This window comes from Vulpes vulpes, chromosome 14 (genome assembly GCF_048418805.1).
Source record: "Vulpes vulpes isolate BD-2025 chromosome 14, VulVul3, whole genome shotgun sequence".
NCBI classification, from domain to species: domain Eukaryota; kingdom Metazoa; phylum Chordata; class Mammalia; order Carnivora; family Canidae; genus Vulpes; species Vulpes vulpes.
The window spans coordinates 24,066,890-24,081,033 of NC_132793.1; the positions used below are offsets into that span (position 1 = coordinate 24,066,890).

The 14,144-nt window shown below is 35.7% G+C and overlaps 1 protein-coding gene and 2 pseudogenes across 21 annotated transcripts in view; 2 read left to right on the forward strand and 1 right to left on the reverse strand.

Annotated features, from left to right (window-relative positions):
• Positions 1 to 14,144, reverse strand: part of ITCH (itchy E3 ubiquitin protein ligase) — a 155,233-nt gene that overhangs the window by 19,395 nt on the left and 121,694 nt on the right. For all 21 annotated transcript variants that reach the window (XM_026009865.2, XM_026009863.2, XM_072736071.1 and 18 more), the window contains 6 exons: positions 8,628 to 8,700; positions 7,661 to 7,732; positions 5,485 to 5,573; positions 3,321 to 3,480; positions 2,949 to 3,082; positions 2,492 to 2,632 (listed from right to left, as the gene is read on the reverse strand). In XM_026009865.2, coding sequence (XP_025865650.1) covers positions 2,492 to 2,632; positions 2,949 to 3,082; positions 3,321 to 3,480; positions 5,485 to 5,573; positions 7,661 to 7,732; positions 8,628 to 8,700 — 669 coding nt within the window. The remainder of the gene's footprint in view (positions 1 to 2,491; positions 2,633 to 2,948; positions 3,083 to 3,320; positions 3,481 to 5,484; positions 5,574 to 7,660; positions 7,733 to 8,627; positions 8,701 to 14,144) is intronic.
• Positions 3,961 to 4,085, forward strand: LOC112928288 (U4 spliceosomal RNA; annotated as a pseudogene).
• On the forward strand, positions 8,068 to 8,183 carry LOC112928283 (U4 spliceosomal RNA; annotated as a pseudogene).

Consider the following 14,144-nt stretch of genomic DNA (forward strand, 5'->3'; position numbering starts at 1 on the left):
ATGATGTACAGAAGGGCTGATTCACTATAACATACACCCAAAACTAATCTTATACTGTATATTAACTGGAATGAATGAATGAATTTATTTATTTAGATTATGTTTATTTGTTATTTATTTATTTAGATTTTATTTATCCATGAGAGAGAGAGAGAGAGAGAGAGAGAGAGAGAGAGAGAGAGAGAGAATGCCCGTGCATGCATCAGAGACACAGGCAGGAGAAGCAGGCTCCATGCAGGGAGTCTGACATGGCATTCAATCCCGGGTCTCCAGGATCACACCCTGGGCCGAAGGCGGTGCTAAACTGCTGAGCCACCAGGGCTACCCTACTAAATGGAATTTAAATAAAAACTTAAAAACATCTAATAATTGCTTGAAGCAAGAACTAATAATAATGTGGTTTATAAGGTAAGAAATCTGACAACAGTTGCACAAATGGTTAGAGATAACTGAAATTATATTATGAGCTTCTTACTATTGTACAAGTAGTAGTGTAATATTATATGTTATATAAATATGTATATAATCTTAATTATAAGTGAGACATTAATTATAAGTGAGACATTATGGATATGTATTATAATCATTAGAGCAGTCACTAAAATAATTAAAGAGGGATAGTTTTAAAAAAATCTGACAAGTTAAAAAAACTATTAATTCAAAAGAAGGCAGGAAAGGAAGAACAAAGGAAGTTAGGATAATTAAACAAATAGCAAGGTGGCAGACTTCACTCCAACCATATCAGTAATCATATTAAATGTAAATGGTACTAAACAGTGCATTTAAAAAGTTAAGATTATCAGACTGGATGAAAATATTAAGATCCAAGAATATGCTACTTGTCAGAAACATACTTTAAATACACAGATATACAGGGCAGCCTGGGTGGCTCAGCAGTTTAGTGCTGCCTTCAGTGTGATCCTGGAGACCCAGGATCGAGTCCCATGTCGGGCTCCCTGCATGGGGCCTGCTTCTCCCTTTGCCTGTGTCTCTGCCTCTCTCTCTCTGTGTCTCTCATGAGTAAATAAAATCTTAAAAAAAAATTTTTTTTTTAATAAATACACAGAGACAGGACTGAAAACTAAAGGATAGGGGAAGATCTATTACACAAATACTAGTCACAGGAAGGCTGGAGTGAATATATTAATATTGAAAAAGTGAAAAAGCAAGCAAGAGACCCAGAAACTGTAACTCAAGAAAAAGCAGATATATGGAAACTAACGCTGCTCTAACAGAGCTGGTGTTGAGATTATGTGAATGAACTATAACTCTTGACACTAAAGTATCAATCAATTCAGCAAGCATGAGAGGATACATTATAAATTATTTTACTTATAAATTTTATCTGATCTTAGAGTACTCCCCACAAAAATATCTGCATATAAATTTCAGATTCTTTTCAATGACTCAATGTTACATGGCATAGTGGTTACAGACTGGTATTTAAAAGAGTGACCTAGCACTATTTCTACTCTTAAAACTCCCAATTTGGGAGAAAAAAAGTGAAAGTTCTATATAATCAACATTCTTTCCTATCCCTTCATAATCTTCAAATTGTGGTTAAACTGAAAATATGCCAAGAAAAGGGGTATAAACCTATCAGTACCCATTAGATTAATTCTTTGTAAAATTTAGTTTAAGTTAACTGGCAGGACAGTCTCTCTACCCTGCTGCCTCCACAAGAATCTGTTCTACTTCTTGTTCTGCTGCCAGATGTTAAAATTGAAATTTAGATTGTCTACCTAATTTGGTCCTTAATTTCTTTTTTAAGATTTGAGAGGGGGGTGGGCAAAGACACAGGAGGAGGAAGAAGCAGGTTCCATCCTGGGAGCCCGACGTGGGACTTGATTCTGGGATTCCAGGATCACGCCCTGGGCCAAAGGCAGGCTCTAAACCGCTGAGCCACCCAGGGATCCCGGTCCTTAATTTCTTATAATGTGGCTTCTCTATCTACCACTTGGGTATAGTTCTAACTGTTCTCTTAAGGGTTATAATGACTTATTAGCCTCCATATCTTCTAAAGATTCCTCATTTTCCTTGGCCTCTGAAATGCAGGACATGGTAGAATGGGATATCAGCTCTGAGCTGCCTAAAAGCACCACCACACACTATACTTCCCTAGTTACTATTTGTGACTTGTGCTTTCCAGCCTTTGTATCTCTGCCCATAGCTTCAGTTCTCATTTCTACACAAGTGAATCCTCCCCAACCTTCAAAGCTCATATTAAATATCACCAGCTACTTGCTGCATAACAACTAAATGATGTCTCCCTCATTTGACTTTCCATAGCACTTTCCTTGTTCCTCTCTCAACATACTTGTAAGTTAGAAAGCAATCAATCACGTCCTTGTTATACATGATCAGTTCTCATAATGATTAGTAAAAAGGCAAACATTATTTTAAAATACTGTCCACTAGTATCACTAGGCAATTATCAATGTGCTTAGCGCAAAAGAAAGGCTAAAGTACGTTAAAAGGAGCATTCTCTCACCTGATATATTCCTCTTTATTTTCTTCTGTCACAAGAATATTGCCACCATTAGGTTTCAAATCATGACTCTTGATTTCACCTAAAATTTCTTTATCGACAGAGAAGTACATTTCCAAACCACATTCCTCAATATTGTTTTCTCTGCACAAATGAAATTAATACTATTTGTTACACTAATTCAATCATATAAAAAGTATTTAACTAAAGGACTGTGTTTTTCAATAATTACTCTAAAACCATAGGATCAAAATAATATGAAAACTGGAAAGATTACGCTCTAAAGTCATATTTTTACCTAACATATCAGGTGTATTCTGTAAAATCTATTATACTGGATGAGACAAGTTTAATATTTAAATTCAATAAACCAATTACTTGCTTACAGTTTGGGCGTTACCAACACCATAATGAAATCATATAGACTATATTTTGATAAATTAAACGGAAACAAACTTACTTAACCCAGATGAGAGAATTGTAAAATTCTGGATCAATAGATTCTAAATCCTTCAGTCCAACTGGTTTGTTCAATATACGCTTATAGAATGGCAAAGAAAAACCTGTGTCTATGAATTTTCCATGGAACAGAGCCTATATGAGAAGAAAATAAACCTTTTATGATAGAATGTTAGATTAATTAATTCTTCATATAAAGCTCTCCTGTCATCTATTATGGCACATTTTTGGGAAAATAGCAAATATAACAAACCAATCTTAAAAAAAAAAATCTTAGTGATGAGAAAATTTCAAATGAGAAAGTTAAATGTCAAAGAAACAATACCTTAATATTAGTGAATTAGCAAAGTAAACAGAGTTCACCAGTACTTACCATAGCAATAAACCTGCCAATAAAACGAAAATATTTCAGGTGATCTGGATTGATGTAAGAAGCGGGATTGATCTGCAAGCAGTAGTTATCCTTCCCTGCATATTCAAACAGGCAATACATTGGGTTCAACACCTCGTGTGACAAAAGAAAGAACCACTCTCTGAAATCAAAAGAAAATTTAGGGTGAAAAAACCATGCCAATAAATCAAAGTGCAGTGCTACAAAGTTCTTAGGAATCTATACTCCTTGGCTGGTGACAGTTTTCTAATCTCATGTTGATTTTTAACTGCTTCTATTCAGATAGACATCTAATTTATAGAGATGATACTTACACACTCCATATTATATTTCAGAGAATCTAAGACATCATCGACTTAAAAGACACCATTATTCAATGAGCTACTAAAAATTTTTCTAATTATAATTGTGATACACATCCCAATGTCAGAGACATTTAAATCAATTTATCAATTAGTGAGCATTAGTCTTAGAATCAATGAAATACGATTATAGAGCCAAGTTTAATATTCACTATTAACCCATATAGTTAAAGCAGCTGAAGGAGGTCTAATATTATTCCATCTGTTACTAAGCCTCACAGCAATTCTCATCAGATGTCACTGCTCTCTAAAAAACTTCCAGCTTTGCGCAGTGGCAGCATCATAGCCAATGAGGTTTATCTGAGGCACGATTATTGCTAATTGAAAAAACTTCCAATTTCACAAACACAATAAAACACTTAATTGAAGCCACTCATTCATTAGATAAATGCTCTGAGGACCTCTAAGTCAACTGTGAAAATATCAACCAATATTGAAATAAGATTATAGTTACTATACACTATGAGTAGGCCTGATTAAACAGAAAGCAGAAGGGATCTGGGCAATACAAATGATATTGGCTTGTGTCTGAGATTTCTTTTCCTATAAATCATGGCCCCTGGTGGTAATGCTGCTTATATTTATTATTTGATTTTCTAATTAAGAATAAATGCCCTCCTCCTGAATTACCTTTAACTTATACAAAATTAAATGTTTTTACTCATTATTTACCAGTGGTTACTTCACATATTTTCAAATGTGAACTTTAACACATAGCATAAATAAGAACTACTAAAATGTAGCTATCAATTAGTGAGCAAACAAAAATGCAGGGTCTGAACTAGGTCATTAATAAACACTATTTCTACTCTTCACAATAATCCTAGAAAAGCAGATGTGACTATTCTTATTTTACAGATGGAATGGAAGATATTTGCCCCAGGTTGTACTACTGAGTGCAGAAAAAGGATTCAAATCCAGTCTTGACTCCAAAGTCCTTGCTTTCCATACTACCACTGCTAGGCAAATATTTAGCCTGATGTGCTATACTGTTATGGAATAAGCAAAGGAATTTCTTACTTGAGTTTATCTTCCAGGGTATGATTAGAAACTCCAAATATTAAGAAAGCAGAATTTAAAATTTCAACCCCTTTTTGATACATCCCTCTATTCTTTTTTTTTTTTTCAGATTACTTATTTATTCATGAGAGACAGAGAGAGAGAAAGAGAAGCAGAGACACAGGCAGAGGGAGAAGCAGGCTCCATACAGGAAGCACAAACGTGGGACTCGATCCCAGGTCTCCAGGATCACACCCTGGGCCGAAGGCCGCGCCAAACTGCTGAGCCACCCGGGATGCCCATCCGTCTGTATTCTTAAAACAGATATATTATCTCAGTTGGGAATTGAGTGGCTATTATCTGTATCAGTAATCTGTGATGGGGAAAATAACCTGATCACTATAGGGCCTTGTATTATGTTCTATGGAACAAATATGAGGCAGTAGACTAAACACTGACTTCTGGTTGTATGATGCAAACTTTGCATCCAGGCTCTACATCTTAGTTATGTACCCGAGGTGAGTCTCGAAACCTCATTATTATCTATAAAATGCTACCTCACAGGATTATCCTAAGGAATGTGGGAAATCCATTATTAGTCCCTTAGAGAGACAGAGTTGAATTAGTGTTTGCTGAAATTCTGTAGCTGCAGCATAATAAAGGTACAATAATAATTTGCTACATTCATTTTCCTGAAATATAATATTGAGAAAATACTTGCAAGCAAAGTGAATGATACCTTTGGAAGAAAGGAACTAAGTTCTGAGTATTCATATTATCACTACCTTGCTACACCTCCATAATCTAAACCTTCTTCTCCTGGAAAAATCACCCACAAACGTCTTCGCAGATCTTGGGGATTGAAGCTCATTATCTACAAAATAATAAAAGTAAAACAATTGATAAAAACAGTTGTTGAAACACCATTCTACCAGTTTTGGATCTGAGATATTGATAAATACCAATTGGAAAAAATATTTTAAAATAACATCCTTTAATAAATGTCTAATATATATATTTTTTTAAATATTTAATTTATTTATTCATGAGAGACACAGAGAGAGAGGCAGAGATATATATAGGCAGAGAGAGAAGCAGGCTCCATGCAGGGAGCCCAATGTGGCACTCAATCCCTGGACTCCAGGATCATGCCCTTAGCCAAAAGCAGATGCTCAACCGCTGAGCCATCCAGATGTCCCAATAAATGTCTAATATTAAAATATCTTTTTCTCTTGCAATTTCCCCTTGCAATTTCTCTTTGCAATGACCAAAAACCACATACTACCCCAAACAACTTTATTCACCACTTAGGAAGAAAATTTGACGCTAATTTTGCTATCAGATTTGTCACTCTTCAAAGCAATTTTTTTTGTTGTTTCACATCTATTTGATGGATATCAAATCTAGAGTGACAATTTTAAACAACTATTTCAGCACCATCTGGTCTGTCATTCTGCAAAAGCCTTTAAATTTCAAAAGTCAAAAAATAAAGGGATATTTAATGTTTTGTATCTTTCAGCACTGCAATAGCAAGTTATGTTCCAAGAAACTGGCCCACCAGGGACTACTACACCATAGTTAAGAATATAAAAATTAGAGGTAGGTAATGACTGGGGTTGGGAATGGCCTTGGAGACTTACATCAGATCAAGGCAATCATGCATAATTCTCTAGCCTTAGTTAAGCTCTGCTGCTAAAAAGCTATCTGCTCCTACTTAGCAGGATGCCAACTGGCTTTTCCCTTTAATATTACTGAGGTTCCATTAAACATGTACATAACTGTTTCTGAAAACAAGTAGCCAGCTAAGTCAGTGGGCCTGTCAACCATCTTAGATGATTTCTTTTCCATTTATTTTGAAGCTGTAGCTACCGTAATTATCATAGGGGTTTGATAATAAAAAATTACGTCTATATCCGGCCATAAAATAAGGACTAAGTAGATGTTTTCGTTTTTTTTTTAAAGATTTTTTAAAAACTTATTTATTCATGGGAGATAGAGAGAGACAGAGGAAGAGACATATGCAGAGGGAGAAGCAGGCTCCTTGCAGGGAGCCCGATGTGGGACTCAATCCCGGGACTGGGATCATGCCCTGAGCTAAAGGCAGACGCTCAACCACTGAGCCACCACCCACGCGCCCCAAGATGTTTACATTTTAAGACAGTTTTTCACTGGCCATTTTAATCTTCTCTACAACAAAATCACTTAACATTTATTAGCAGTTGTTAAGTTGCAAAATAAAAGTGTTAATTAACTTGGGTTCTGAGAATAAAAGCATTGTTGACTACTTCTGAAAAAAATACTTTTTTAAATTTTGGTATTGTAAGCAATGACCAATTTCTTTCCTACATAAAATTTTTTTTTTGTTAAATTATGAGTAACAAATGCTTATTGTAAAAATGCAAGTAACACGCAAGTATAAAAGCAAAGTCTTCCCCTCTTCCTTTCTACCCATCCAATAATGTTTATAAAGGTATTTCCAGACTTTTGTCTACCCAAAAACCTATTTTCTTACTCAAATACCTATTTCAAACTGAACACTAAGCACAGAAATGAAAACCTGAAACTCATCAATTACTTGAAATTACTCTGACATTTCAAAAGCACACAAACAAAATTATCTACATGTTCCTAAATTTTAAGTACTAATGCAGCTGGCAATACTTATTTTAAGGACTCCAACTCAAAAGCCCAAACTATTTAGACTTAGAACCAAAAGTGGCTCTGGGCAGGCCACCACATGGCAAACCATCAAGTGGATAAGACAATACCTGGGCTCCCTGGGTGGCTCAGTGGTTTGGTGCCTGCCTTTGGCCCAGGGCATGATCCTGGAGTCCTGAGATCAAGTCCCATATCGGGCTCCCTGCATGGAGCCTGCGTCTCCCTCTGCCTATGTTTCTGCCCACCCCCCTGTGTCTCTCATGAATAAATAAATAAAATCTTTAGGAAAAAAAAAAACAATACCTGCTGAAAGGAATCTTCAAACAACGTTTTTCTTGTCACTGTAATCTTTATGTGCTGTGGCATGGCCAGTTGCTGAAACATAAGAATGATTTAAGTTAACTCTATTAAAATGGCCTATCAAAAAACCAAGAAAGTGAAGTTCTATTTATTTTTATCTTTGCTTAGAGAAACAAGTAGACTATGAATATGAATTTATTTCAATAATGTTTAATCATGCATTTGTGAGCATTCATGCTAATTACAGATCATTTGATATATTAACAAAAGAAAACAAGATCTCATATGCAGTGGTTACTTAATGAGTCAATTAAATCTTTAACTTTATTTTCAAAAAATTAATTTAGATTATTCTTGCTTGTCTAGGTCCAGTTAACTACATGAGTTTGAAGTTGAAAAATATTCATCATAGCTTTGTGCAGTGGCAATATCGTAGCCAAAGAGGTTTATCCGAGGCATGATTATTGCTAACTGAAAAATATTCATCATAGTAACACTTTTACTAGTACATTAATTTTATTTAAAACCCATAAAGAAATCAGAAAATATTTATATATCAGAAATAACGGATCACATCTGGGAAGAATACTCAGAATGTAACTATGTATATGTGTGTGTATATATACATATCTGAAAGTCATATCAAATGTTAGATATGAAAAGGGCTGGTTACACTCTACATCAGAAAATGTTTTAACTCATTTGTTTGAAGAGTTTTGCAGTCAGTTATGAGTACTGAAAGGAGAGTAACTGTTTTTAATTCAAATTGTTTCAAATTTATTTTTCTGGATCACAGAAGCCAATGATCTAACTGATAAATCTATTTCTTTGCCCTAAAAATAGAAAAGATAGATTCCAATGTTTCCCATTTTACCGGTTTTTCTATGGTTTAATTATTTTCACAATCACTGTGTAACATAAGCAACATATAACAAAGGAAAGGGAGTATAGAAAAAGTCCTGATACTGACCTGACACCAGAACCGGAAATACTGAACTTTTGCCTTGAAGTCCCGTACATAGGCTATCTGTGGTCCATTGTCTCTGAGGAGGAATGTTAATATGACATATATAGCAGCTTATAAGATTATATATAGAAGACGAGCTAACTACCACATCTTTCAGTACTCAAATATAAAAATACTGTAGCATTGCATACTCCTAACACCACCTTTTAAAAAAAAATTTCCCAGGACTAGTTTTAAGAGACAAATTTAGATCTTCTAAAAGGAAACACTGTGGGATTTTCTTTTATATATAGTGAAATCTAACAGGACTAGGTAAAGGAAATTTGATCTGGGAATGTTGCCTATCCCCAAATCCATTCTTTCCTTTATCCTTAAATCAGACTCCTGATATGTACTTGGGCAGATTGCTAGCTAGAATAAAGATTACATTTCTCAGCGTGGTTGTGCGACTTAACCATGGCTGATGAGCTGTGGTTGTATAGGACTTCCATGAAGGCTCAAAAAGAGCAAAGAAGCTGGAAAAGGAATTGTTTTTTTCTCTTTCCAATTTGTTCTTCCTCTATATTCCAACCCAGAGTGTTACTGATTCAGCAACTATCACACACTATCAGGTAACCTCGAGAAAAGAGCCCATGGCCTGGGATGGTAGAACAGAAAGAAAGGAGCCTAGATCACTGATGACACCATGGAGCGAGCTTTCTTTTCTTTTTTTTCTTTTCCTTTCTTTTCTTTTCTTTTCTTTCTTTTTCCTTTTCTTTTCCTTTTTCTTTTTCCTTTTTCTCTTCTCTTTTCCTTTCCTTTCCTCTTCTCTTCTCTCCTTCCCCTTCCTCCCTTCCTCCCTTCCTTCCTAAGATTTTATTTATTTATTCATGAGAGACACAGAGATAAAGAGGCAGAGACAAAGGCAGAAGGAGAAGCAGGCTCCATACAGGGAGCCCAACTCGGGACTCGATCCCAGGACTCCAGGATCATGCCCTGGGCTGAAGGCAGGCGCCAAACCGCTGAGCCACCCATAGTTCCACGATGGAGCTTTCAAGCAAGGCCTGGACTGCCTTTAAATTCATTTTCTAAAGGTTCACTGTAGAAATATAACTGATCTTAGGTGTGCCTGGCTGGCTCAGTCGGTAGAACATGTGATTATTGATGTCGGGATTGTGGGTTTGGGCCCCCCATTAGAAATTACTTAAACATAGAATCTTAAAAAAGAAAAGAAATACAAATGATTTTGTCTTTTGTTTTGTTTTTTTTTTAAAGATTTTATTTATTTATTCATGATAGTCACAAACACACAGAGAGAGAGACAGAGAGAGAGAGAGAGAGAGAGAGAGAGAGGCAGAGACACAGGCAGAGGGAGAAGCAGGCTCCAGGCAGGGAGCCCGACGTGGGATTTGATCCCGGGTCTCCAGGATTGAGCCCTGGGCCAAAGGCAGGCGCCAAACCACTGCGCCACCCAGGGATCCCCTGATTTTGTCTTTTGACTTTGTACCCGGCAGCACTATTAAATTCACTTACCAGTTCTAGTAGTTTTTTTCTAGATTCCTTATGATTTTCTATGTATACAACTATGTTAATTGTATGAAAGTTTTAATTTTCTTTCCCATCTCTCTTTTTTTTTAAATTTTATTTATTTATTCATGAGAGACACACACACCGGGGGGGGGGGGGGGAGAGGGGGGCAGAGACACAGGCAGAGGGAGAAGCAGGCTCCATGCACAGAGTCCAGTGTGGGACTCAATCCCCAAACTCTGGGATCATGCCCTAAGCGGAAGGCAGATGCTAAACCCCTGAGCCACCCAGACATCCCTTTTCTTTTCCATCTATATATCTTTTTTCTTTCTCTTATTTCACAGGACTACCATTACATAATGGTGAGGGAAGTAGTGAGAGCAGCTATTATCGTCTTTGTCTTGGTCTTAAAAGTTTTTTGGATTTTTATTCATTTGAGAGAGAGAGAGAGAGAGAGAGAGAGAGAGAGCACAAGCAGGGGGAGAGGCAGAGGGAAAGAGAGAAGCAGATATGGAGCTCCATCTTAGGACCTGGAAATCATGACCCGAGCCTAAGGCAGATGCTTAACCATCTAAGCCACCCCGGTGCCCCTCTTAAGAGGATTTCATCACTAAGATGATGTAAGAAAAGTTTGCAAGGCAGCTGAGAGTTTATCATAAACTGGTATTTTATTTTGTCAAGTGCTTTCCTGATGATTTTTGTCCTTTAAATGTAGTAAATTACATATTGATTTTTGTGTATTAAAACAATCTTGCGGGATCCCTGGGTGGCGCAGCGGTTTGGCGCCTGCCTTTGGCCCAGGGCGCGATCCTGGAGACCCGGGATCGAATCCCACGTCGGGGTCCTGGTGCATGGAGCCTGCTTCTCCCTCGGCCTATGTCTCTGCCTCTCTCTCTCTCTCTGTGACTATCATAAATAAAAAATAAATAAATAAATAAAAAATAATAAACCAATCTTGCTATCCTGGGATAAAAACAGACATGATAATAGTGTAATATACTCTTGTATCTTCTGGATTTAATTTGCCACTATTTTGTTAAAGATTTTTATACCTATATTCATAGAAATATTAGTCAATAATTTTCTTACACTAATTTTGTCTGATGTTGGCATCAGGACTTACAGGAGCCTCATAAAATGAGTTAGGAAGTATTCCTATTGCTTGTATTTTATGAAAGAATTCAAATAGGATTGATACTATTACTTATAATTTTGATAAAATTTATTAGTGGAAGCCATCTATGCCAGAATTTTCTTTGTGGCAAATTGTTTAATTATGAACTCCATTTCTTTACTACATATTCTGTTATTTAAATTTACTATTTCTTTTTGTGTTCATTTTGGTAACTTGTATCTTTCAAGGAATTTGTCAACTTGATCTAAAATATGAAATTTCTTGGGGCGCCAAAGCGGCTCAGTTGGTTAAGTGTCTGTCTTGATGTTGGCTCAGGTCATGATCTTAGGGTTGTGAGATCAAGCCCCACACCAAGCATGGAGCCTGCTTAGGATTCTCTCTTTCCCTCTCCCTCCGCCCTTCCCCTTCCTCGTTTCCTCTCTTTATTTTATTTTGTTTCTTCTCTTTAAAAAAAAATAATAATAAATAAATAATAAAAACTAAAAAAACTTCTTGGTATAAAGTTATTCAAGTATACACTTTGTTATCTTTCGATGTGTGTAGGATATGTAGTGATGTCATTCTTTCATTTCACGTTAGTAATTTGTGTTTTCTCTTTTTTCTCCTCAGGTTTACTAGAGGTTATTGATATTATTAATCTTTTCTAAGATCCAACTTCTAGCTGAGTTCTCAATTGTCTCATTTTCATTTTATTAATATCTGCTTTTATGCTTATTTCCTTTCTTATGTTCATCTGGGGTCTAATAAACTTCCTTTTCTAGATTAAGGTGAAAGTAGCAATCACTGATTTTATACCTTTATTTTCTAAACTAATCTTATACAGAGCAGTAAGATTTCCTCTAAGAGCTATTTTTGTTCAACCCCACAAATTGTGATGTGTTGTGTTTTTGTTATCATTAAATACAATGTTTCCTAATTTCGCATGACTTCATTGAGCCATGGGTTATTAGTAGTGCACTTAATGATGGAAAGAAATATATTTGTAATAAACCACTATGTTTTACGGTTTTCTGTTATATGTACCCAAACTTAACTGAAACTAAAAATGAATGATACAAAATTATCTATTATGTATTTCCATATTTAAATCATTTCTAATTTCATTAAAAACTAATTGGTCTGAATTTCTAGTTTGTGCTTTACACATGAAAGTTTTTAAGATTTTTTTTTAAGATTTTATTTATTTATTCATAGAGACACAGAGAGAGAATGAGAGGCAGAGACACAGGCAGAGGGAGAAGCAGGTTCCATGCAGAGAGCCTGATGTGGGATTCGATCCAGGGTCTCCGGATCACACCCTGGGCTGCAGGCGGCACTAAACCGCTGCGCCACTGGGGCTGCCCTAAGATTTTATTTTTAAGTAATCTCTACACCCAATGTGGGGCTTGAACTCACAATCCCAAAATGAAGAGCTGCATGTTCTACTGACTAAGCCAGCCAGGAGCCCTGAAAGTTTTTAATAAACAGAAATTATAAAACTAAACAGTAATGAAAGGTAAAAGCCAGAGACACTACAAGAAAACTACTAATAATAATAAAAAAATAAGAAAATAATAAGAAAAGGAAAACTAATATTTCTTATGAACACTAGAGTCTGCAAGAAAATATTAGCAAATTGAATTCAGTAGTATATTAAAAGGATTAATATCTTAATCCTTTTCACCAACTGGGATTTATTCTTGGAATGCAAGGATTGTTCAACATAGGAAATGTCAATCCTCTTTTTTTTTTTTTAAATATTTTATTTATTCATGATAGAGACACAGAGAGGCACAGACATAAGCAGAGGGAGAAGCAGTCTCCATGCAGGAGCCCGACATGGGACTCGATCCTGGGTCCCCAGGATCACGCCCTGGGCCAAAGGCAAGCACTAAACCACTGAGCCATCCGGGCGTCCCGGAAATGTCAATCCTATACACCAAACATCAATAACAAAGGCAAAAAACCCAAAAAAACAAAACAGAAAAACCCACATCATCTCAATTGAGGCCAAAAAACCCATAAAAAAACAAAACAAAAAACCAACCCACTGACAAAGTTTAACATCCTTTTATAGTAAAACAAACAAACCCAAAACCACTCAACAAACAAGGACTAGAAGGAAACTCCCTCAATATAAGAGCCATATATGAAAATCCCACAGCTGACATACTCAATGGGGAAAATGAAAGCTTTCCTTCAAACAAGGCAGGAATGCCTGCTTTCCCTTCTATTTGATATAGTATTACAAGTTCTAGCCAGGGCAATTAGGTAATAAAAAGAAATAAAAGGCATCCAAATTGGGAAGGAAGAAGTAAAAATTATCTTTGAAGATTATATAATCTTATATTTAGAAAATCTTAAAGATTCCAGGAAAAACACTATTGTAACTAATAAGTACATTCAGCAAACTATGATATAAAACAACACAAAAATCAGTTGCATTTCTATACACTAACAATAATCTGAAATTTTTTTTCTTAAATTCCATTTACAAATAGCATTTTTAAAAAACTTAGGAATGAACTCAACCAAGAGGGTAAAAGACTGGCATACTGGAAAACTACAAAACATTGTTAGAAGAAATTAAAGACAAGTAAGTGTAAAGACACCCTATCTATGTTCATCGCTTAAAAGATGTAATATTGTTAAGATATCAAAACAAAACAAAGAGAACTACAAATTCAATGCAATCCCTATCAAAATCCCAACGACATTTTTTGCAACAATAGAAAAATCTATCCAAAAAGTCTTATGAAATCTTAGGGACCCTAAAAGGCCAAGGCAGTCTCAAAAAAGAACTTGGAGAACTCACATTTCTGGAGTTCAAAATTTAGGAAAATCTACAGTAATGAAAACAGTGTGGGACTAGAATAAAAAGACACAATGACCAATGAAAT